Below are 26295 nucleotides of genomic sequence, written 5' to 3'. Positions count from 1 at the left end.
TTATTTATTTTTACGGTACGCGGGCCTCTCCCGTTGTGGAGCACAGGCTCCGGACGCGCAGGCTCAGCGGCCATGGCTCACGGGCCCCGCCGCTGCACGGCATGTGGGATCTGCCCGGACCGGGGCACGAACCCACGTTCCCTGCATCGGCAGGCAGACGCTCAACCACTGCGCCACCAGGGAAGCCCAAACTCACCCTTTCAATGTGCACAATTCAGTGTTTTTTGTGTATTCACGAGGTTGTGCAACTATCACCACTAACTGCAAGACATTTTCACTACAAACATCCCCCAAAATCTCTTGCAATCACTTCCCATCCCCTCTCCACCCATCCCTCGGCAACAACTTTCTGTCTCAATGGATTTACCTATTCTGAGCATTTCATGCAAAGAGAGTCACAGAATATGTCGTCTTTTGTGTCTGGTTTCTTTCACTTAGCATAACGTTTGCAAGTTTCATCCATGATGTACAGGTACTTCATTCCGTTTTATGGATGAATAATATTCTGCTGTATAGCTATACCACATTTTGTCCATTCATGAGTTGATGGACATTTGGGTTGTTTCCATGCTGTGGCTTTTATGAATAATACTATTATGAACACTCGTACACAAGTTTTTGTGTGAACATGTTTCATTTCTCTTGGGTATATATCTAGGAGTGTAATTGCTGTGTCATATAATAACCCACTAGCAATGGTGAGGGTTCAAATTTCTCCACATCCTTGTGAACACTTGTTATTGTCTGCCCTTGTTATTTTAGCTATCCTAGTGAGCATGAAATGGACTCTCTTTGCGGTTTTGATTTGCATTCTCCCAATGATTAATGATGTTGAGCATCTTTTCATGTCCTTACTGACCATTTGTACATCTTTGGAGAAATGTCTGTGTAAATCTTTTGCACATTTTAAAATTAGGTTATGTGTCTTTTTATTGTTGAATTGCAAAAGTTAATTATATAATTCTGGATAATAGACCCTTATCCAAGATACGATTTGCAAATAATTTCTCCCTCTCTGTAGGTTGTCGTTTCACTTTTTGGATAGTATCCTTTGAAGCACACATTTTTACATTTTGATGGGGCCCTGTTTATCTGTTTTTAATTTGGTTGCTTATGCTATAGGTGTCACTTCTAAGAAACCCGTGCCTGATCCAAGGTCACAAAGGTTTACACCTAAGTTTTCTTCTGAGAGTTTTATAGCTTTAGCTCTTACATTTACATCGTTGATACATTTGAGTTAATAAAATAATTTTTAAGGTACAATCTTAAATACTTGAAGAGCCTAATGAAAACTTCTATGATCCCTTTGCATGAAATAACGACACTGATGCTTGTGTATTTACAGGTTTAGCATTTGCTCTGCTGGTCACCATACCCCCACGCTATGGGCTGTATGCAGCCTTTTTCCCAGTCATAATCTACTTTTTCTTGGGCACTTCTAGACACATATCAGTGGGTAAGTGAACTACTGGGCTAATTGATCCTTACATTGCTTTTCTTTATGAATGCCATTAGCCACACATTGTATCAATTCCAAATTGTGCAGAATCCAGGAGAGGAGTCATAGTTTCTTGTAAGAATTAGGACTGGGGCTTGGGGAAGTAGACCAGAACTCCAGACAGCAGTCTTTTCATATGCTACATTATGGCTGAAAGACAACTGTGTCATAGGGAGACATAATGACTACAACTCGCCCTCTCTTTTATTAGGTCCATTTCCAGTTCTTAGTATGATGGTGGGAGCAGTAGTTGTGAGATTAACCCCAATAGCCGATACAGCTGATCCGACAGTCACTAATAGCTCAGTGGCTAATGATTCATCACTAGATGATCATAAGGTGATGGTGGCTGCAACAGTCACAATTCTTTCTGGAATCATCCAGGTGAGTACTCTGTCACAGAATCTACCCTCCCCAATTTATGTGTCCTGACTGGTACACATCTTTGTGGTTTTTCTCCTTCCTGCCACCCCTCCCGACTCTTCCTGTTAGTTTACATGCCTCCTTCAATAGCCCATTGGAAATAATTTAAGAGTCACCTACCACAGCCAGAAGTGAAAGGGCAGGTCTACTTTGCAAAGATGATTGAACATGGGTCTAGAGAGAAGGAAAAAATAAGAGTGGGGAGGCACATGTGGTGACAGGTGAAATGCTGAATTCGATAATATACCTGGAAATTTATATACTCACTAAACAGAACTCCATGCAATAGAGAAACTGGCAGCTTGGGAACTTTTTTCTTTCTAATTCCTCATTGACTACAGTCTATTTGGAAGGGATGGGCACTTAGCACTTTGAATTGTCCATGTCAAAGATTTGGAGAAAGCTGAAAATGATTATGGAGGGGTTTAAAGCCTCACTCCCAAGCCACACCCCTGTCACCATGCCTGGATTATGAAAATGTCCCTATCCTCAAGATGTTAGATAGTGAAAATGTCAGACTCCTCAAGATGTTGCTTAAGTTTACGGCTAATGATATTATTAGTTAAGACCATTCCTTAAAGAAAAAGAAAAAAAGAGTCAATTCAAACCAAGACATAAGTGGTGGGTCTTCTTGACCAACAATGAGGTCAGTTCAACAATGGAGTCCGAGTGCATCTCTGATCCTAGTGCATTTGCAAACTCACAGCTCAGTTTGCATTCCGGGGACAGGAGTGGAGAGGTAGGCCAAGCATCTGTCCATTTACTTTCTTGCAAAATCCTGAAGCTTTGGGGGAATGAACCACTTTTGCCCTCATTTAAAATCAAGCACTTTTGATGTCATGAGCAGTTACGTATTTCCTAACAAAAATCAAGCAACTTGTTTGAGGGAATCTGAATGGATGTTCGCCCATGCATGCGACAGCAGCTGTAAAGGGTAACTGAAAATTCCCTGGGAAAATTTATGAGGGCTAATGCTAGATAAGATTCTGCTATGAAAGGTTTATGGGTGAGTCTCCTAAAGATACCGCACTTTCAAAAGAGGGAAGAGAAGAAACCTGTTAGTTCTTGGGGGTATACTGGACTGATGTGCTATTTGAACACCATGTAACATTCCACCTTGGGGTGGGGGGTGTTGGGATGGGGGAGGGAAGCAGAGGGTGGTACCTTGCATGGGAGGTTTTCCAGGAGGCAACAACACTTGCTTCTTCAAGACACAGGGGTGGAGGCTGACCTCCACATTTTGAATCATTACAGTAGCTGATCCTTCAGTCTGCCGAGGTGTTCTCTGAATCTACACTAACAAAGGCTCTGCTCTCTCTCTTTGCAGTTGCTCATGGGGGTTCTGCAGCTGGGCTTCGTGGTGATTTATCTGTCCGAATCCTTAATCAGTGGCTTCACCACAGCTGCCGCTGTTCACGTTTTGGTTTCCCAGCTCAAATTTATTCTTCAGCTGACAGTCCCAGCACATGCTGATCCATTTTCAATTTTCAAAGTAAGTATTCCTTTTGCTTAAAAAAATATGGAAATACACGAAATTCACTATCATGTTTCCAGGAGAACTTTCCTTTCGTGCCTTTGCTGCAGGACTTACCTATAACTTCCAAGAAATCAATGGGCTGTGAAATATATTCACATTAAGAAAAAGCGGCAAGGAGAACAACGCTGAAAATCTACCACGGCGACCATATACCACATCAGCTGATGTGGATAACAGAAATGAACCATCACTTCTCTTAGATTTGAGTGTTCAGTATTTTTAGAAAGAATAAACATCGATGCCCATTATTAATAGTTTGTCCCAAGTTTTAAAACCTTTCTCAAAATCTTATTTTGAAAGAAATGTGCTGATTGAGTGGAAGTGCTTCCCTAGTTCTAAAAAGCAGGTCTTGCTCTTCTAGAATTGAAGTTCTGACTCTTATGCATCCCTGTTTATAAAACAAAAGGAAATTGGCCAATATGTAAATAGAACAGTGGTTCTTTCTCCTCTCCTCTAAAGGATGTTCTGTAGAACAGAGGGCATTCTTAGCGCCTCTGAATTTATGTATTTTTGTCCTCATTCTTTCTTCCTCTCTGAGGCTAGCTACAGGTTTGTCTCTTTTATCTTTTCAAAAATCCAGCTTTTAGTTCCATCGATCTTTTCTATTGTCTTTTTAGTCTGTGTTTCATTTCTTTCCACTCTGATCTTTGTTATTTCCTTCCTTTTACTGACTTTGGGCTTGTTAGTGCTTCTGTCAAGACAGTCTTTGGGAATCAGAGACAAACTCCCTCCAAATTGGAACCAGCCCTCTCTCACTCCCATCCAGAGCTATTCCAGAAGTGGAGTCTTTTGGGAACCATTTGGGATCCAGTTTGGACCTGCTTGAGCTGTCTGGATCCCACAGATACGGCACCCAACTGGCTTAGAGAACTGCACAGCTAGCCAGGAAACTAGTTTCCAAAAGTGACAGAGACAGTCAACGAAGAAATATGAAGGGTCTGAACATTAAAAAAAAAAAAAAAGCCAGGAATTAAGGGGATACATGCTAAGAAAAACTACCAGAGGTCAAAAGTTATTCCCTGGACAGAGCAGTAGTGTTGATTGTGAAATTTAAAAGATGGCAACAAGACCTAAGAGCAGAAGAGACTAGTTATAAAAATGTGAAAAACGTCCAAGAAAATTCAACACTAGACGAAGAGCATCCCAAAACCAGTGTGGCGACAATGCTGTGCTGGCTCACCCTTCTCATATCTCCATGCTAGTCTCTGCAATTACTCGTGGCTAACATGAGCAGAACAGGGAATTGCTATCAATCTGTCAGTCGTTTCACGTCTATGTTTATTTTTATCTATTTGGAATTAAGTGTTATATCCAAATTACACATTAATGTAGCACTTGGGTGTTTTTTACTTTTATACTCTAGGTACTAATTTCCATATTCTCACAAATAGAGAAGACTAATATTGCAGACCTTGTGACATCCTTGGTTGTCCTGTTGGTGGTATTTGTGGTTAAAGAAATAAATCAGCGCTACAAAGCCAAACTTCCAGTGCCCATTCCAATTGAACTCATCATGGTAACTGATCGTCTCAAGACTTTCTTTCATAATTCGTTAGTCTTGTGTTTTTATGTCTAAAGCCCTTCACCGTCTGTAGATCAGGAGGCTTTAGTGGGACTGGTGACCTCTCTGCAGTTTCTGGGTATCATATTTAGTATGGTTTTCTCTTTATTCAGAATTTAATAACTTGCTTTGATGACTTGGGGTTTATTCTTTCCATGTAAGACAAGGATGGGGCAGAGAGCAGACCTCTGAGAATCCTAGTGAGAGACCCATTGGAATGGAGCTGTGGTTCTCAGCTTTGGTGGTACATTAGAATTGCCTCGGGACTTTTCAAGAAGTAGCCAAACCTGAGCTTGAGATTCTTATTCAATAAGTAAAGGGGTGGCTTTTGGCAATGGTATTTTTTTTTCAAAGCAAGACTCTTAGTTACATCTCCCATTTCTAACTTGGGCAATTTGCAACTTTGCAGACTGTGATCGCAACAGGTGTGTCATATGGCTTTGACTTCAAAAACAGGTTTAACGTGGCCGTGGTTGGGGAGATGAAAAGTGGGTAAGTGTCTCTCTTATTATGGCATCTCCAAGCTCTAATTAGAGAGTAAGCAGTAGTGACGAGCGACTTCAAGCTGAAATGCATGAACCCAGCTCAGAACCCTCCCTGTATCTGGCATCCATCATGCATCCAGGAGGAGGGCTCACTACCCTCCTTCTAGGGGGGAGTCACAAAGGACATAGGGTCTGCAGTTCTTAACATCAGAAAGTTTCTCTGTGTGGAAGAACTCACAAACCAGAAGAGAAGGGGCTCACACGCAAGAAAAGTGAGATAGTGAAAGTAGAAAAATAGACAAAGTAAACTTGCTCCTCCCCTTAAAAGGAACCGAGGGAAACCAGATTTCCTTGGCCATAAATTACTATAAACAATATGTAGTGTTTTGTTTGAGGTTACTGGAGCCAAGTTCCGACAGTTCAAAGGAGACACTGAAGGAATACCTGCCACACGCTGCTTGAGCAATCCAGATGGGCACACTCTGTCCTCTCTGAAGATCAAATTCAAGACAAGCCCCGAGCAACTCTTAGCGCTGCAGAAGGATGGGAGGCGCAGCTTGTACAAGGAATTTGAAAACGTATTCCATTGCATTCATTGGATTGAGGAGGGAGATCCAGTTTTGTGCTCTTTCCTCTCTCTGCCCTCTGGCCATAGCATCAATTTCTTCCAACTTGCTTACCAAGGAAAGGTGGTATTCCCGTAAAAAAAAAAAACCAAAAAAACCTCCCTCCCTCCCCATGCTTAGGAGTATTTGAGAATTATTCCAGGAATCAGCACTTATATGCATTGCATTGTTGACTTAAAACTAACTAAATTCTATTAAAAGCAAATATATATTTTTAAGCAAAAAATATTTTTATCATCAGATAAAATTGTGTTACCACTTGTAATATTTGGATCACAAATATCACTTTTAACTTAAATGGGAGAAATTAGGCTGAAGCTGAAAGACTATTTCTAGTGTTTCTCTCCACTCTGCAACTTTCAAGTGATTATGCTTTTTTTTTTTTTTGCGGTACGTGGGCCTCTCACTGCTGTGGCCTCTCCCGTTGCGGAGCACAGGCTCCGGATGTGCAGGCTCAGCGGCCATGGCTCACGGGCCCAGCCGCTCCGCAGCATGTGGGATCTTCCCGGACTGGGGCACGAACCCTTGTCCCCTGCACCGGCAGGCGGACTCTCAACCACTGCGCCACCAGGGAAGCCCGATTATGCTTTATTTAAACATCTTGGGAGACACAAACTAGATAGCTAAGTAGATACAAAATTAAAGAGGATCTTGCCAGAAAGGTTTTGAAATAAAAGGTAAGGACACTGAGTTACAATCTTAGAGACAGTACTTAGTAAATATATTTTAAATGTCAATGGACTTCCCTCCATAGTGTGTGTGGGTAGGGAAAGGGGTAACTCACATTTATAGGTCATTACACTCTACAGGGAGGCAGTGTAGCCCAGTAAGCAAACTCATGCTTTCTAGAGGCAGAGTGCCTAGGATTTACTTCGGACTCACTTCCTGATCTTGGGCAAATAAACTCTGTGCCTTAATGTCTTTGGCTGTAAAAATGGGGCTAAAAATAGCATAGGTTATTACATAGGGTTCTTGTAAGGATTAAGTGAGTTAATATGTGTGATGTCCTGAAGTGCCTGGCCTACTGTAAGTGTTCGAACTGCATTACTGCTGTTCCTAATTTAGCACCTAAATTAGGTACTAGGCACTCTACACGCTTTTTTTTTTTAATTAATTGATTTATTTATTTTATTTTTGGCTGTGTTGGGTCTTTGTTGCTGCGCCTAGGCTTTCTCTAGTTGCAGCAAACGTGTGCTACTCTTCTTTGCGGTGTGCGGGCTTCTCATTGCGGTGGCTTCTCTTGTTGCAGAGCACGGGCTCTTAGGCACACAGGCTCAGTAGTTGTGGCTCATGGGGTCTAGAGCGTGGGCTTCAGTAGTTGTGGCGCACGGGCTTAGTTGCTCCGCGGCATGTGGGATCTTCTCGGACCAGGACGCGAACCAGTGTCCCCTACATTGGCAGGTGGATTCTTAACCACTGTGCCACCTGGGAAGCCCCTACATGCTTTTTACAGTCCCATTTTTTCTGAGTGATAATCAAGTGAGCACTTTAGATTTCTGATGATTGCAAATAGAAGATAACTGGAAGGTAACGATTGCTAATTATTGCTAATCTGTTATTAATGAATATGACACCTTAGAAGTGACTTTGTGAAGCTACATACACTGAATGCAAATAACTTGGCTGAAGGAAAGAGATCATTGAAATAGTAAAGGAAACACAAAGGATATATTCAGATTCCAGAGGGACCCTGTAATAGTAGCTTACAGGTACTTTGTACTTTACAGTGTGTCAACAGTAGTCACATTCATTATTTATTTGACCCTCCCACAAAAATTATGAAGAAAAGAGAACAAGTATTATCATCACTTTACAAATGAGGAACCTGGGTAAGTAGCAGGGCCAGGAAATGAATCAAGTTTTCAGACTGTAAATCTCCATCACACCACTCTGCCTATGGTGATTAGAGGCTAGAAAAAAAGAATGATAGCAGGCTTCTGGTTATTTTGGTATAAAATGCAGATTATAATTGTACCACTGGTTTTAGACTATATATAATATTCCAAGCTAACTTTCTGATTTATGAAAGCTGCAGAATATGAAATAATAGTACTTCTTCAAAATTAGAGCTAAAAATCTAGTAACATTCACAAAACATGAAGAGCAATTTAAAAAGAGTTGAATGGACCCAATTAACTTACCTCCAATAAGTTTTAGGTCAGAAACAGATGTTTATAGGAGCTGAGCATTTTAGTAAATTGATGTTGAGTTTGGGATATTTGGACTTTATAATGCAATTAGTAAATATTATTTAACTGCTCTGAGTTCATGAGGCGCAGGTACAGGAGTATCCTCTGTGGCTTGAGTGTTTCCCTGACACTATCTCACTTTAAATGGAAACCCGCCCTCCGTCAGGGCCACAGTTGGCTCTAGAAGTTCTGTGGAGTGCGGCGCAGAGTCTAACGCCCATCTGTTTGCTAAGGGTTTTCCATGAAAGGTTATCATTTTCAATGAAGCGAAGAATTTCTTGCTTTCCTTCTCTCAGAATCGTGTTTGCTCAAAGAGCCTTCATCCATGGATAGCTATTGGAGGCATAACGGGTGATGCTTTGCAACCCAATGTAACAATACAAGTGGGATCTGAGACATTTTGCACAAAGCTTATATTGATCTAAGTGTACACTATAGTGTGGCTATGCTAGCAAAATCATATCAGATTTATCACTATCACTGGACTAGATTTACACTCATATCAAATACAGGCGGCATTGCTTTTCAACAGTAAGACAACAGATTCCAAGGTTTTCAGTGGTGCTAAATTCTTGCTAGTCATACTCCAAAGGCACAACTCAGCCTAGATTGCATTCATTCATTCACTGACTTGCCCAACAATTACTGACCACCTGATATATGCTGTGAAGGACCATTGTTGGTCCTGGTCATAGAATAATGAAGAAGTTACAGTCCCTGCTCTGGGTCTGGATGGAGAGTTGGGGGAGAGAGGGGCAGGGATGGAAACAGGAGGCATCAAGAACTGGGGAAGCATAGAGAATCTTGCCTAACCCTGACCTTGGGGGTGAGAGAAGACTTTCTGGAGGGAAGGATAGGGATGAGGGGAATGGTTCAGGGAAAGGCAACAGCAAATTAGAAGCTGTCAAGGTGAGAGATGATGGGTGATGAGAAACAAAGAAAGCTTGGTATAGCTGGAGTATAAATTCTGGGAAAATGGTAGTAATTAAGCAAGATGTGGAGGAGGGGTAATTGGGACCTTGCTAAGGAATTTGCACTTTTCCTGAGAACAAATGGATGCTGTTGAAGGTTTATAAGCAGGTTGGTGGCATTCTGACTTGTTTAATTTCAATTTCAGGTTTCAGACCCTTATCACACCTAATGTGCAGACTTTCCGAGATACCATCGGAGACTGCTTTGGCATTGCCATTGTTGGCTTTGCAGTGGCCTTCTCTGTGGCCAGCGTCTATTCCCTCAAATACGATTATCCCATTGATGGCAATCAGGTAAGTATAAACCGACGCTGGGTCTAATTAGGCAACTTTATATACTATTCTGCATGCATAATATCAATGGTGTCGCATCTAAAGAAGATTCTTCCTTGTTATCCCATCAGGAGTTAATCGCCTTGGGAGTGAGTAACATATTCGGTGGATCGTTCAGAGGATTTGCAGCAAGTACAGCCCTCTCCAGATCAGGGGTCCAGGAGAGTACAGGAGGCAAAACCCAGGTACTGGAGGATCTTTGCTGTGAGGGTCGTCCTAGCTTGAGTCACTGGGGATGCGGATCCCGGGGGGAAAGTTGAGTCTGTGATGAGAATGTTCTCATCTTCACAGGTTGCTGGCCTTCTCTCTGCCATCATCGTGCTGATTGTCATCCTAGCCATTGGATTTCTCCTGGAGCCTCTGCAAAAGGTAGCACTCCTCTCTCGGACTGACATCTCTCTCCTTTGGGTGATGAATCAAGGACCCTGGTTCTTAAACTGAGGAAGCACAAACTAAACTAGGGAAAATGAGTATCTACAAACTCTCAGATCCTCTTCTTAGCCAATACTCTATGGGCCAAAACGATTTCTTTTTCTCCTGGCACTATCTTATGAATGTTAGGAATGCAAATATCCAACAACTCTACCCTTGCAACTCATACTCTACCTTATCAACTCTCCTTTTCAACCGCTATGTTTGTAGCCCCAGATATAATTAATGTTTACATAGGAAGGCATCCTGGCACAGCAGCTTCGATATGGATTGACTAAAGTGAAGATTTTCTTAAAGGTTGAGGTCATCAGGGCCTCTATCGAATTCAGAGAATGGTGCTATCATCCACACAACCTGTTCTTAGGAATACGCCCTGCAGCTCCCAGAGTTTGGTTTGACTCCAAGACCAAAGCTGTCAGATTGCTGGATGGGAGCCAACAGCTAGACTTTGACCTTGTACCTTCACCTCATGCTCCTCTCTCCATCTCTCCTGAACTGTAATTTTTGAGGGCGTAGTTTAATGCTTTGTCCACCGTGGTAGGTTACAAAAATAACAGCGGGCCCTAGAAAATACAGAATCTGTAGGAAACCAGATGATGGTCAATACCTTGTTCTTTGTGGTGTTAATTTGACTTTGAGGGAGTACAGGGGGCACCGGCTCTAGTCCTGTAGATGTACTTCTAAGCGGCTCTGCCTCTTATTACCTGTGTGTTTTGGGCAGATTACTTAACCTCTCTGAACCTCAAGTTGCCCATTTGTAAAATAGGGAGGGAAATAGTCCCCACCTTACAGAGTTGTTGCAAAAATTGAATGAAATAATGCACGTGAAATATTTAGGTGGCACAGGGTGTGGCACATGATAAACACTTAATAAATAATAGCCTTTAAAATTTTTTTAATTTATTTTTGGCTGCGTTGGGTCTTCGTTGCAGTGCAGGGGCTTTCTCTATTTGTGGTGAGCAGGGGCTATTCTTCGTTGTGGTGCGTGGGCTTCTCCTTGCATGGGCTTCTTCTTGTGGTGGCTTCTCTTGTTGTGGAGCACGGGATCTAGGCACGTGGGCTTCAGTAGTTGCGGCATACGGGCTCAGTAGTTGTGGCTCGCAGGCTCTAGAGCGCAGGCTCAGTAGTTGTGGCGCACAGGCCTAGTTGCTCCGCGGCATGTGGGATCTTCCCGGTCCAAAGATCGTACCCGTGTTCCCCTCATTGGCAGGCGGATTCCTATCCACTGCGCCACCAGGGAAGTCCCAATGCTAGCCTTTATTGTAAAGATTATCATTGTTTTTGTTATTCTTATTCTACAAACATTCTATTATACCTCTGACTACGAAGGACATAGAGACAGGACACAGCCCACCAAAGTCTGTTGGTTGTTATCTAGGCCTTTTTCCTTGTTGGTGGGTTGCCGGACCATGAGTTTTGGCCAAGGTTTCTGGAGTCCCAGGGCAGTTATCCCGAATGTGGCCAAGCAGTGCACAGTACTCTTTGCTAAAATTATGCGTTCCGGGCTTCCCTGGTGGCGCAGTGGTTGAGAGTCCGCCTGCCGATGCAGGGGACACGGGTTCGTGCCCCGGTCCGGGAGGATCCCACATGCCGCGGAGCGGCTGGGCCCGTGAGCCATGGCCGCTGAGCCTGCGCGTCCGGAGCCTGTGCTCCGCAACGGGAGAGGCCACAACAGTGAGAGGCCTGGGTACCGTAAAAAAAAAAAAAAAAAATTATGCGTTCTTCCTATGCTAACCTACTGATTTCCAGAGGAATGGCATAAAATGGGTCAAAAAGTCACCACCAAAGAAATAATGTGTGTAAGAATGTATATCTCAATAAAAATAAAGGCATACACAGCTCCCCGAAATAGAGAATTCTGCCCCGTGTGCTTCCTCCCATGTGTATCCCTGGGCTCTACCTCACCCACTTCACTTGGGAGAAACTAAAAAAACAATTGCCGTTTAAAATCCTATCTCTTTCGTGAATAAACCACACCAGTGACGCTGTCCAGGATGCTAATCAAAGGCCCTACTTTGTAAAGGAACCATGTGACAATTCCTTCTTAGACCATTGTGTCTGTAATGTTTTTGTTTCATCTGAATAACTGGTCTACTTCTTTTTATCATATAAGGACAAAATAACCCTTCATGATAGCTAAGAATGAACGTCCCTTGAGCGCTTACTAAGCATCAGCAGAGTTCTAAGCATTTTGTTTACAATTAATCCTTTGTAGCAATTACAGTATGGATACCTGGTTCCTGGTAAAATGATTCCCCTTTTCCTGTCTATGGCTTCTCAGGGCTCTGTAATCTTTATTTTTCTTTAAAGGGCTCTATTGTGTATGTATTTCACTGTAAATTGTTTCAATTTTTTTTTAATTTTTAAAAAAATTTAAATTAAAGTATAGTTAATTTATAACGTTGTATTAGTTTCAAGTGTACAGCAAAGTGATTCGGTTATACATATATATGTTGTTTACCCATTTTCAAGTTGTTTTTCCATGGAATACTGACCAGGTGGTAAATAATGCCTAATGAAAAGAAAAAATATGTCTCTTCTGCAGGTAGTACTTGACGTGTTTTATAGTAAAGTCCCCCAAAGCAGCAGGCTCATTGTACAGAGTACTGCGAACCTTTCACGCAGCTACCATGGCAGGGGGGCAGGGCATCTACACAGCTACACTACAATATCAAAACAAGTACACTGACATCGGTACAGTACTGTTAACCAGATTACAGACTTTATCCAGTTTCCCCCATTTTTTAACTGGTGTGCATTTGTGTGTAATTTCCTTTTTAAAGTCACTTAAGACAATATTTAGTCTTCTAAACAACAACCTGTATCTCACAGTGAGTAAATGAGCTAGTCAGGCATTAAATTATAAACATAACTTGTGAAAATAAAAAATGTCTAGATCAGTTAAACTATATTTGAGATAGGAAAACACAAACTGTGTTTGGTTTTTCTTTGTACATTTCTTTTACGGTGTGAAAGTAGTCAGTATACAAATTCCATAGTCCATTCAGAATAGAACAGCTGAATTGGGGGCAGGGGTTGGGGGCCTGTTCCTACCATTGTGTTAAAACCCAAATAAGGAAGAGAGGGTGCCATTCAGCATTTTTCACCTTAATTATCATAATTCCTGCAAGACAAATTATCTCATTTTGCCATGCCACGAAACAAAAACTTGAGCTTAGCTGACCACCCAGACCCCTCTTCGTGACTCTACTGTTCAGCAGTATCACCATCAGGCTTCTGAAAGGAGGCTGTGTTACTGCCTCTTCCACTCACTAGTTCACCCACTCATTCGCTGAATAATTATGAAGCCCCCCCCCCACACGTGCATTTACCACGGTAGGTTCTGGGGATCTAGTAGGGAACAAGACAGATAAGGTTCACACTGTCCCAGAGAGTCGGCGTCAAATCTTTGCGAACCTCTCTGTGATCTTCGGCTTCCTCTTACTAAATCACATGATCACTGATCATCATCCAAGGTTTGAATTCTGATTCCAAGACCCCAAGCTCCCCAAGTTTCTTTTTTTTTTAAAAAAAGATTTTTTTGATGGGGACCATTATTAAAGTCTTTATTGAATTCGTTACAATATTGCTTATGTTTTACGTTTTGGATTTTTGGCGGCGAGGCATGATCTTATCTCCCCGACCAGGGATGGAACCCGCACCCCCTGCATTGGAAAGCAAAGTCTTAACCACTGGACCACCAGGGAAGTCCCCCCAAGTTTTTTTTTAAACGAAGAGCAACCCCCTCTCCCTACCTACAGTAAATAGACATACACTAGACCACCTCTGCTTGGGAAGAATTTCTTTTGGTCATAGGTCTTCAGATCTGCCTTTCTCTGACCCAAGGTACAGGCGAGTAAATGCTATCAGATCATCTATGGCATGTCCCTGTCACTGTGGTGGGGACAAAATCATGGCTGGGGACAGCTCACAGTCCCGGGTCTGGTGTATCGTGCATGGCATTGCACACCAGAAAAGGGTGTATCCTTTGATAGGCCTTGAGGCCCTGGAAAGGACTCACTTATTTACAACCTTCACCTTTGCTTCTCTATGGTTATTGGATTATCTCAAAGTACATCTGCTCTTTATGATTTTAACAGTCTGTCCTGGCAGCTTTAGCCCTTGGAAACTTGAAAGGAATGCTGATGCAGTTCACAGAAATACGAAGATTGTGGCGAAAGGATAAGTATGATTGTGTAAGTAGAGGCGATGGTATTTGAAAGAGAGGAATCAGAATGACATTTTAATGCTGATGTAAAATGCATATTTATATTGCAAACAAAGTGAAATTTTGTTTCTATCTGTCTGTTCAAATAACCTGAGTTTATTTGCTATCCTGAAACTACATACTCTAATGATTATTCTCTGGGATTTTAATGTAAAAGGATGAGCTACTTACAAGTAGGCAATGGTCCATGAAACACAAGGAGAGAACTTCTTAGATCTGTTCTAAAACTTCTTGAAGTCACCTCTAACACCACAGAAACTCTCTGAATCTTAGGGTATGCATTGCTTCTGTTCTTCATTACATCATATGTTAGTTTCCAGAGAATCTGTGAAGAAAAATTCTGAACGTTCCTTTTGGAAACACTCTATAAAGGCTCCCCTCGCTCTCAGCATGCCTTACAATGAGAAGCCCATGTCCCTAATTATATCAGGGTCAAGGTCTGTGGTGTAAAAAGGCTTGTTAACATAGCTTATGGTACTTAACAAGCATAAAGTAATAAACCACACTTGGTTTAGTTTTGCTGCTGATAGATCAGTGTTAGGGATTTTAACACTTTTTTGGCATGCTATGAGTCTGGTAGAGACAGTAGCCTTTAATTAAATCAGAGGACCAAAAGTAAGAAATTAGTCCAGGCTCTACCAATTAATTTGCTGATTTTGACAAAGAGCAGCTGGTTCTGGAATTTTCGCTGTGACAGATTCGATCATTTCCTTAACTGGCTCAGGGATAGGATTAGAAATGGATACACTCGCTTGGGATTTTTGAAAAGATTTGCTTGTGTTTCTGCAGCTCAGAACCCGAGCCAGCAGAAATGACCTCAAGGCAGGTCCCTTCTGCTGTGCACTCCCAACTTCTGCTTTGGGCCCTAGAAGTTCATGCTTTCTTATAGCTCTGGACCTAGGACACTGTACTTAAATGAGAGTAAACGGTGGTGTATGTGTTGCCTTCTTTTGACAGCTAATTTGGGTCATGACCTTCATCTTTGCCGTTGTCCTGGGCCTCGGTTTAGGCCTGGCTGCTAGTGTGGCGCTTCAGCTCCTGACTATCGTCTTCAGGACCCAGTTGTAAGTGCTCATTGTGGTCTGCATCCTTGCAGGCTTTGACCTGCCCAGGTCGGAGGAGAAAAAAACCTGTCACTTGTTAAGGGAAAAGCAGTTTAGTGGATAGGTATGCAAATCTATCAAGATTGGCTAAGCCTGGGATTTCCCTGGTGGTCCAGTGGTTAAGACTCCGCATTTCCACTGCAGGGGGCGAGGGTTTATCCCTGGTGGGTAACTAAGATCCCACATGCTGTGCCGTGTAGCAAGAAAAAAATAAAAGGAAGAGAAGATTGGCCAATCTGTTCTGCCTCACCCCAAGGCCTGAGGGTGAAAGAATGGCCCAACCTTAGAGCATCAGCCAGATCCCACCAGTTATTGGTCTGCTCCCTGCTTTGACACCAATTCAAAGAAATCATAAATCTCTGAGTCTGTTTGCCCAGCTGTAAACTGGTGGTAATTCTATTCTGAGCAGGTTTACTGTCTTTGTCTCAGACTTGTTAAACATGGGAAAGTGTTTCTGAGAAGATTCTGAGATTCTCCGTGGCTGGGGGAGTGTTGTTGTTCCTCTGGATGGGTTGTTAGATTGGGCTCCCACCTGAAAATCAAGGAGCTGGATTAGAGAACTTCTCAAAGGCCCCCCTCATCCCAAAATGCCACAAAAGCTACTTAGAATTCTTGATTTTTAACAGAATTCCAGTCCAAACATCTTTGGATTCTTAAATCTCTGCCATGTAATGTCACCACCATGTGGTCACTCAGCCTATGTTGGATTACATGGCATGACAGAGAGATAAGGCTTGTTGGGATCTAAGGTGTTCTAGAACAGAAGGTATTATCATAGTTAAGGTTGATCCTGGACTGACGGAACACATTTACATTGAAATGTTCCTGCACTTGTTTATTCACTCATATTTTCATTCATTTCTTGGGGACCCATCAAACACAGAGACAAACTGAGTGGTCATAGGCAAATCATGATACTTCTCCATGTCCTTATCCATACAACAAGGTGACTGTATCTGCCTTATTTCACCCACTAACTGATATTCAGAATCAAAATGGCAAAGCATATGCAAGTGCTTTGTAAACTGGATGTGGTAAATGGGAGGAGAGGTACGGTTCCAGGAGCTGTGGGAGGGTCAGTCAAAGAAGGTGTTTGCCCTCCAGGGCATGATGGCGTGAGGATTCCCCAGCCTTTAAAATTTGGAAAAGTGAGCCCGCTTTGGAATGCTGGGAAAACATCGACGTTAGCCTCATAGGCCTAACGTATATGCATGAATGATTCACTTGGTGTTGATTTTTCCCTACAGTCCTAAGTGCAGCACGCTGGCTAATGTTGGCAGGAGCAACATCTATAAGAATAGAAAAGATTACTCTGAAGTAAGGAAAACTCAATTTTTCTCTTTGATTGGCTAAATGATATCAATATAAATCTAATGGGCACCATCTACTATGACTTCTCTGCCTTACAGATGTATGAACCAGACGGTGTGAAGATTTTCAGATGTCCATCTCCTATTTACTTTGCAAACATTAGTTTCTTTAAGCAGAAACTTATCGATGCTGTAAGGTTTGGGGTTATTAATTTTTTTAAATTCCACTGAATATCTAGGAAAGAAATGCTTGTTCTGTAACAGGAGTGTCATTCATTTCACATATGTTGAGGCTGGGTTGTGTTTGTGTTTTTGTATCCTGTGTCCCAGGGCAGGTGGAACTACATTATAAGGGGTCCATTAAAATGTTGGGAAATGAGACCTTTTTTTTTTTTTTTTGACCGTACGCAGGCCTCTCACTGTTGTGGCCTCTCCCGTTGCGGAGCACAGGCTCCGGACATGCAGGCTCAGCGGCCATGGCTCACGGGCCCAGCCGCTCCGTGGCATGTGGAATATTCCCGGACTGGGGCACGAACCCGTGTCTCCTACATCGGCAGGTGGACTCTCAACCACTGCGCCACCAGGGAAGCTTGAGACTTTTTGTATAAGGTCCAATATAGAGACCCTTTTTATTAAATTCTGCTGTAAAGTAAAAAGATTTACCACAAGATTTTGGGCGGCTGGTTTTTAACAGATGATCTCCTACAGATTTTCTTTGGGAATCAACTTCAGAAACAACACGAGTCCTTAATATTTGACTGCATCCTTGAAGAGATTCAGGATAGCAAATGAATACTTATAAGTGAAATGAATAAATATAAATGAATATTTAACACTAAATAACAACAAGTGTCCCTGGTGGACTGGAGAGAAGCTGACAAAGAAGCAGACTTTAAGGTTAAGAAACAAAAGCTCAGCACTCTTTCACATGCCTTCTGGTCCACTCTGTACCTTGCACAGAGCTTCTGCCTTAAACCCTAACTATTTTTACTCATTTGTTATGCATCAAATATCTTTCTACCCAACAATTTTTATTTTTTTTACAAAAATGGGATCATACTGTCTATCTGGCTTTAGATACTGTCCTTTTCACTTATCTTTCCATCTCACTACATTTTTTTGTCAATGATGTTTTTTATTACATAATTTGATCCTCCTTACTTATTACTCTGGAGCTAAATATTACCACAATAAGAACACATTTGTTTTGGAAAGGGGAAAAATGAACCTTACCCTCAGATCTAATACTAAAAGTATAAAATAAGATATATAATAGTAGATATTATAAAATATAATCATACAAATTTTAATAGAATAAAAAGTATCTAGAAGCAGGATACTAATTAGATGCCACTCATATTCAACAAATAGAAAAAATAAAATAAAATAAAATTCCCTAAGGGTTGTGTGGGCCAAAAACAAAAACAAAAACTTCAAATAGAATTTAGACCCATTAATGGATACTTTAGGGATAAAACCTGGATGGTACAGAGGTTTTTGAATGTTAACTGCATACAGGCTGGGCAGACCATAGGTCGGACACAATGCTCTCAATGATGATGTTTGGACCACTTGTAAATTTTATTTCAAATATCTGCTTTATGTGCCCCAATCCCTCAACCCATCCCACTTAATTATGCTATATAAGTAGAATTATGCTATTAACTAGAATTATGCTATATAAGTAGCAGAATATTCAGCATTCTTGTAACACAGCAATGGGCTTCTCAGGTTGGCTTTAGTCCACTTCGAATTCTTCGCAAGCGCAACAAAGCTTTGAAGAAAATCCGAAAACTGCAGAAGAAAGGCCTGTTGCAAGTGACACTGGTAAGCTTCTTGCCCACATTTCTGCACATTATACCTAAAAGCTTAGTAAAATGTAGTTCAAGAGGTTGGTTCCATTCCTATAAATGAAATGCCGGATAAACAAGGTACTTTGTGTGTCAATTAGTGTCATGTTTTTAAGGGTCTCCTTAAAATTGTATTCTCCTAAGAAATTTTTTTTTTTACGGTATGCGGGCCTCTCACTGTTGTGGCCTCTCCCGTTGCGGAGCACAGGCTCCGGACGCGCAGGCTCAACAGCCATGGCTCACAGACCCAGCCGCTCCGCAGCATGTGAGATCTTCCCAGACCGGGGTACGAAGGAACCCGTGTCCCCTGCATCGGCAGGCGGACTCTCAACCACTGCGCCACCAGGGAAGCCCCTAAGAAATTTTTTATTCTCCAAATAAAACAGTTTACAATCCCATCAATTGACCCAACTCTGAATCTATGCTTCAGAAATTCACTACTTATCCTTGACATACAGTGTTTTGTTTAACATCTTTAGTGGAGTATATTTGCTTTACAATGGTGTGTATTTCCTTTACATGTAGCTGTCCAGTTTTCCCAGCACCATTTATTGAAGAGGCTGTGTTTTCTCCATTGTATATTCTTGCCTCCTGTATCAAAGATAAGGTGACCATATGTGAACGGGTTTATCTCTGGGCTTTCTATCCTGTTCCATTAATCTATATTTCTGTTTTTGTGCCAGTACCATACTGTCTTTTTTCTTTTAATTTATTTGTTTATTTTTGGCTGCGTTGGGTCTTCGTTGCTGCGTGCGGGCTTTTCTTCGGCTGCAGCGAGCAGGGGCTACTCTTCATTGCAGTGTGCAGGCTTCTCATTGTGGTGGCTTCTGTTGTTGCGGAGCACAGGCTCTAGGCACGCAGGCTTCAGTAGTTGCAGCATGTGGGCTTAGTTGCTCTGTGGCATGTGGGATCTTCCCGGACCAGGGCTCGAACCATGGTCCCTGCATTGGTAGGCAGATTCTTAACCACTGCGCTACCAGGGAAGCCCAGTACTATACTGTCTTGACTACTGTAGCATTGTAGTATAGTCTGAAGTCAGGGAGCCTGATTCCTCCAGCTCCCTTTTTCTTTCTCAAGATTGCTTTGGCTATTTGGGGTCTTTTGTGTTTCCATACAAATTGTGAAATTTTTTGTTCTAGTTCTGTGAAAAATGCCATTGGTAGTTTGATAGGGATTGCATTGAATCTGTAGATTGCTTTCGGTAGTATAGTTATTTTCACAATGTTGATTCTTCCAATCTAAGAACATGGTATATCTCTCCATCTGTTTGTGTCATCTTAATTTCTTTCATCAGTATCTTATAGTTTTCTGCATACAGGTCTTTTGTCTCCTTAGGTAGGTTTATTCCTAGGTATTTTATTCTTTTTGTTGCAGTGGTAAATGGGAGTGTTTCCTTAATTTCTCTTTCAGATTTTTCATCATTAGTGTATAGGAATGCAAGAGATTTCTGGGCATTAATTTTGTATCCTGCTACTTCATCAAATTCATTGATTAGCTCTAGTAGTTTTCTGGTAGCATCTTTAGGATTCTCTATGTATAGTATCATGTCATCTGCAAACAATGACAGTTTTATTTCTTCTTTTCCCATTTGGATTCCTTTTATTTCTTTTTCTTCTCTGATTGCTCTGGCTAAAACTTCCAAAACTATGCTGAATAAGCATGGTGAGAGTGGGTAACCTTGTCTTGTTCCTGATCTTAGTGGAAATGGTCTCAGTTTTTCACCATTCAGAATGATGTTGGCTGTGGGTTTGTCATATATGGCCTTTATTATGTTGAGGTAAGTTCCCTCTATGCCTACTTTCTGGAGGGTTTTTTATTATAAATCGGTGTTGAATTTTGTCAAAAGCTTTTTCTGCATCTATTGAGATGATCATATGGTTTTTCTCCTTCAATTTGTTAATATTTATTAATATCCTTGCATTCCTGGGATAAACCCCACTTGATCACGGTGTATGATCTTTTTAATGTGCTGTCGGATTCTGTTTGCTAGTATTTTGTTGAGGATTTTTGCATCTATGTTCATCAGCGATATTGGCCTGTAGTTTTCTTTTTTTGTGACATCTTTGCCCACAGTGTTTTTCTTGGTCACAGTTCTTATGCATATTAGTATCCTCTCTTGCAGAAAGGATATATATGTACTGTTGATGGCTTTAAAGATTCTGACGAAGAGCTGGACAATGATAATATAGAAGAACTGGATCAGCCCATCAATACAACAGACCTGCCCTTCCAGATAGACTGGAACGCTGATCTTCCTTTCAACATCATGGTCCCTAAAATCAACCTCCACAGCCTCATTCTTGACTTTTCAGCAGTGTCATTTCTTGACATTTCATCAATGAGGGGTCTCAAAATGGTAATTTCTTTTTTCTGAATGGAAACAGCTAATCAGTCACTAAAGGTAAAAAAGGTGTATTTGTGGAAGGATGCTCCTTTAGATAACACATGCTTAAGTAGAAGTAAATTTTAATCTTAGAATATTTTATGCAGGGAGTGCAGGTGGGGCATGTTCAGAGAACTCTTTAAAAGTGCATTTCCCATGAGACTGCATATAATTTCTAATGTATGCTTATAGACAACAATGCTCATAATCCTATTAAATTCCAATTCTGCAGTGCCTTCAAATCCTTGCGGGTGTTGTATCTCAATTGTCCTGAAATAGAGGAGGTCTTGGGAAAAAGTGGAACAAAAAAGTGGCCTTTTGTTTTTATCCTCATCTTTCATAAGCCAGTGAGATTTCACTTGACTATATAACAATGTGTGGTTTTTTTTAAGTAGATATGCAAAAGAATAAATGTCACATGTGATTTTAAAACAGAACTTGTAACAATCAGGTTGCAGGCTCTTTTCTTTGCACAGTTTTGTCAGCATTTCTGAAATAATGAGTTTCTAACAGAAATGCAGAAACAGATATCAAGAGAATTTAAGAATTCCAAGTCCCCCTCTTTTGCTTATTTTTTTATAGAAATCTGCCTACATAAAAACTGACCTAAGATCTGTTAAGTATAGGTGAACTGGATATAAAATTCAAAAATAGGATCAATTTTATTTCCTTCAAACTATCTTAAAAAAAATCTAAACATCACATAACTTTTGAGACTGCTTGCCTTTTCTTTTTCTTTGCTTCTGTCTATTTTAGCTTTGGAGGAGAAAATACACAAGAAGTTTATGTTTTGATCTTGGCAGTATAGCACAAAGGATGGGGACTCTGCCTTAGGTTTCCTTGGTTTCCTTAAGGTCCTAATTCTTACTTCAGCCCAGTAGAGGCTCTAAAAGTGTTTACTGATGATAATAGTGATATTAATGATAGCTAAACTGATCAACAGTACAAGATACTTTTCTTAACCTTATATGACCTTTCTCATATCACTACTGGCCTTTGTTCTTAGCCTAAAGACCAGGAAAACGGATAAAGATTCATTGGTGCTAGATACCTCCAGGCACTGTGGACAGGAATAAAAAGAACAATGTGTACGGGTCATGGGGTTTTTTTAACTTTTATATAGATGAAAGCTCTAAGTCAAGATCATCCCATAGAAGAAACTTTTAAAATTAAATCAGAATTCATCTTGTGAGTCAAGGCAGAACATTTTCCCATCATCCTTCCTTAGAGTTCTTTCCTTTGGATTTCTTTCTTTTTGTGATAGAGCCTTGTTATTAACTTTAGTATCTCTATAATATTGTCTCTTTTCAAAATGTAAAAGGCTCTGAAAGCAACATATCACCCTAAGACATAATTATGATAGTTTTCTTTATGATTCTGACAAGAGAAACTGTTCCCTAAGGAAGATCTACTTTCTTTTTAACAGATCTTGCAAGAATTTATCAGGATTCAGGTAGATGTGTATATTGTTGGAACTGATGGTAAGTTGTTTTGTTTTTATATTTTGACAATTTCTTCACTGCTAACTCTCAATCTAGACAGCTTCTCCAAAGAACAGGCACTTTTTATGATCACCAAGAAGGAAATCTAATTTGTAGATTTCCAATAGAAATCTCTAGGGAACAGCATATTTATATTTGAGTTGTGTCAATATGTAATTAACTTTACAATTTGAATCCTAGTTTAACAGGCAGCAAAGGAGTGAATATGTAACCACTGTTTACCCTAAACTTCCTAGAAAAGTAGGCTTGTTTTCTCTTTTCCTCACCTCCCTCAATTCATCGGCCCATAATTACCTGGTTTCTGCTTCACCTCACTGATGAGGTTGCCCTTGCCAAGGTCATCAATGATGTCCAGGTTGTCAAGATCAACCACCCCCAGCCCAGCCTCATTCTCTTGGAGCTTACTTTAGCATTGAGGTACCTTTCTTTAGCCTCTGTCTCCCTGACTTCTGCAAGACCATTCTTCTGAGTCCTTTCCCACCACTCTCAGAGCTCCACAGTGTCTGACATTGTTTCCTCTCCACACCGCAGTCGGTCTTCCCCAAGGTTCAAACCTAAACCCTATGGTTCTAATTCTATCAACTCTTTCTAAGTCAATCTCTTAGCATGCTTATGACTGCAAGTATGTCTACAGGTTAATGAATCCACTAACTACACCTTCAGCCCAGACCTTTCTTCTGAGCTGCAGACCCTGTATTCAACCATCTGGATGTCCTCCAAGTACCTAAGATACATGTATTCAAAACTAAATATATTACCTTCTCTCCCAAAACTACTCTTTCTCCTTTTCTATCTTGATCACTGCATCACCACATACCCACCCAGTTGCCCAAAGTAGAAACCTTGGAGCCGTCTTTAATTTCTCCTCCCCATCCCTCTATATTCAGTGAGTCACCATAAATATTCCCTAGTGAATCACTCCTCCTCTCCATTTCTATAGTCTTAATCCAGATACTTATCAGTTCTCATCTAAGTCCTCTGCAAGAACTAATCAGTGTCCTTGTCCATGCCTAGAATATTCTCCCATCCCATTTTCTGACTCATCCCATTAATCTTTCTCATGAAACTTATAGTCTAGTGGGAAAGCCCGATAATAAACAAATAAAAAGATATTTCAGGTAATGATAAGCACTGTGAAGAAAAGAACAGGGTTAAGAGACACAGAGCCACAGGGGTAGTGCTATATTAGACAGGTGATCAAGGATGTCCAGTAATGCGACATTTGAGCAGCGACTGGAATGAAGTGAGGGAGTCAACCTTGACAGTATCTTGGGGGAAAGCATTTTAGGGAGGGGGAGGACAAGTGAAATTGAGGGAGACGTGAAATTGGCATCTTTAATTTTTTGCTCTCTACTGGCTCCTATCCATAAAATCTACAGATATACTCTAGTTTCAAGGCTTCCTTATAATTAAAAATATTCTCTTAATCTCAGTAACCCTTTAATCTCTTAAACAATTTTATTCTTTCTCCATCATCCCAGGTTTTTTAAGATTGTCCTTTCCTGCTGCCTCTGCTGCCTGGCATTCCTCTTGGTCCTTAACTAAGATCATCACCTTCCCTCTCAGTGCACACCACCACCCACCTGCATCCTGGGTTCTGGCAACCACAATGCCCTCCTCTCTCCCTCTCCCTCAGACACTGCTAGGTCTTGTCGATATTGAAAGTTTGCCTGTGAACAGACTTTCCCACCTCCACCCTTTCATACCTTCTCTTCATCCTTCTTTCTCCAGATCCTAGGCATTCTTTTAAACGGTAACTGCTTCATCAAGTTTTCCCAGAATCCTGCCAAGAGGAAACAACCTTTACCCTTCTTTCTCTGAATTTCCATAGCACATGATCTGTGCCTCTCTTATTCATTCTTCAAAAATCTGAGGACCTACCTTGTGCTAGGCATTATTTAAGACCCCAAAAAAACATTAAAGAAAAAAATCAGATTGCTTCCTGCCTTTATGATTCTACAACAATTTCCCTTTCATTAAGATAGTATATAAGTGCTCTACCTTCACTCCAGGACAAGATTCATGTCTAACTTAGGTTTTGATCCTTCATATTACCCAGCCAGAGCTTTGCATATAGTAGACATGATGTAATATTTGGTTATCTGTGCAAACAATGCTGGTTAGTGCCTACAAGAATAGAATTCCTCAAAGATGACTGGAGAGGTAATGTACGGTGCCAAGGAAGATGTTTTCTGATAGTACCCAGCACCTTTGGGAAAATGGACTAAAGCAGTAACTAGTAAATCCAGAACCAGGGCACTGGTCCATGAGTATACATTCTATTTTGGCAGAATCTCAGCTTTTAGTAATAAGCTACATTTGATGCTCCAGTCATTAACGAGGGAGATTAACTCACAAGTCTCCTGCCTAAAAGTTTTTCTCAGTTGAACCTTTTCCTTCTTTGTTTTTACACATTATATGTGTAACTTTCTTAGAAAGGTGTCCTTTAGTTCCAGAAGACATTGTACTAATGGTACACTGGTATCGTACCATTGCAACCCCCAAACATTTAACCAAACATCAGTGAAATGCACATTTGCAAACGTAAGTTCAAATCCCCAACCTCAAGGAGAAACCCATAGCCAAACAATTACTTCTTCCTGTTATTCTTTCTTTCCTCTCTTCAGATGACTTCATTGAGAAGCTGGCACGGTGTGAATTTTTTGATGATGAAGTCAAGGACTCAATATTCTTCTTAACAATCCATGATGCTGTTTTGCATATTTTGATGAAGAAAGATTATAGTACTTCGAAGTTTAATCCCAGTCAGGTACCAGCTTTTTGGCGACTTTCACATTTGTATAACCAACCACCTGTGCTTCTTAAATTTCCCTTTATTTTTCAACATTAGAAAAATATATTCCTAATCCATATTTCCATCCTGGTTTTTCAGGAAAAAGAAGCAAAATTTGATTTCACCATAAACACAAATGGAGCATTACGTAATCGGGAATGTCAGGTAAGATTCCTCAGCAGGTTTACCTGTATCTAGACATTAGGACAAAACACTTTTAAAAATAGTTAGGCCTCTTCCAGCACACTGCAGAAAGTCCAGCACCTGTTTGAGCCTCTGTGCCTCATCCCTACAAAACTGAAGCAATAACAAAAAAAAAAAAAAAAAAAAAAAAAAAAAAAAAAAAAAAAAAAAAAAAGAAAGAAAACTGAAGCAACGTCAATCTCATAGGGACTCTGGGGGGAAATAAGCTCAGACCAGTACAAACAAAGGATGGAAAATAGTGATACTCGATCTCTTAGTGCAATGTTGAGCACAGAGAGAGAGAACGTTTTGTTTTCAAAGTACTTACAACAAAGATCTTATTCTGGTCTTGTCAATCCATGAGGCAGGGAAGGAATTACTGTTTCCATCTACAGATTAATTTGTGATAGAGCTGAGAAGCTAATGTATACATCCTGACCCCCAGATGCATGGGAAGCCCCTAGACAGTGCCTAGCCCAGCACTGAAAGTTAGGTTCCTTTACTTCCTTACTTGAAAGAGTTGCCAAATCATCATTTAACTGGATAGTGCCGTTTCATTCTAGAATATTCATTTCTAGAATATTCACTCCTATAAGGGACTGTCTCTAGTTTGGGAAAAGCAGAACTACAAATCAAAATGGGTATCTGCTGTAAGGCAAGTATATGGTAGGTGCATTACATTCATGATCTCAATCTTTACAACAATATGCAAAGAAGATATCTTCATTTCACAAATGAGGAAATTAGAAGGGCTCAGAGAGCTTAACTAATTTGCTTAAGGTCACACACTAAACTGACAACAGGATTTGAAGCAAGATCTGTCTGATGTCAAGATCTATGTTCTGCACACTGTGATATACTGGCTGTTTCCTTTGGTGAAAAACTAA

The 26295-nt window shown here is 40.8% G+C and overlaps 1 protein-coding gene across 1 annotated transcript in view; it reads left to right on the top strand.

Annotated features, from left to right (window-relative positions):
* The window catches only part of SLC26A3 (solute carrier family 26 member 3), a 27697-nt gene extending 1402 nt beyond the window's left edge, over positions 1 to 26295 (top strand). The window contains exons 3-20 of the mRNA XM_024742236.1: positions 1346 to 1456; positions 1710 to 1882; positions 3249 to 3413; positions 4822 to 4974; positions 5429 to 5511; positions 9437 to 9584; positions 9695 to 9808; positions 9915 to 9992; positions 14156 to 14251; positions 15241 to 15347; positions 16634 to 16703; positions 16796 to 16888; positions 18428 to 18523; positions 20669 to 20902; positions 22356 to 22410; positions 25059 to 25201; positions 25325 to 25390; positions 26212 to 26295. Of these exons, the coding sequence (XP_024598004.1) occupies positions 1346 to 1456; positions 1710 to 1882; positions 3249 to 3413; positions 4822 to 4974; positions 5429 to 5511; positions 9437 to 9584; positions 9695 to 9808; positions 9915 to 9992; positions 14156 to 14251; positions 15241 to 15347; positions 16634 to 16703; positions 16796 to 16888; positions 18428 to 18523; positions 20669 to 20902; positions 22356 to 22410; positions 25059 to 25201; positions 25325 to 25390; positions 26212 to 26295 (2069 nt within the window). The remainder of the gene's footprint in view (positions 1 to 1345; positions 1457 to 1709; positions 1883 to 3248; positions 3414 to 4821; positions 4975 to 5428; positions 5512 to 9436; positions 9585 to 9694; positions 9809 to 9914; positions 9993 to 14155; positions 14252 to 15240; positions 15348 to 16633; positions 16704 to 16795; positions 16889 to 18427; positions 18524 to 20668; positions 20903 to 22355; positions 22411 to 25058; positions 25202 to 25324; positions 25391 to 26211) is intronic.

Source organism: Neophocaena asiaeorientalis, unplaced genomic scaffold (genome assembly GCF_003031525.2).
Source record: "Neophocaena asiaeorientalis asiaeorientalis breed wild unplaced genomic scaffold, Neophocaena_asiaeorientalis_V1.1 scaffold373, whole genome shotgun sequence".
NCBI lineage: Eukaryota > Metazoa > Chordata > Mammalia > Artiodactyla > Phocoenidae > Neophocaena > Neophocaena asiaeorientalis.
The sequence above is the reverse complement of the archived record's forward strand: the minus strand, read 5'-3'. Positions and strand labels throughout refer to the sequence as shown.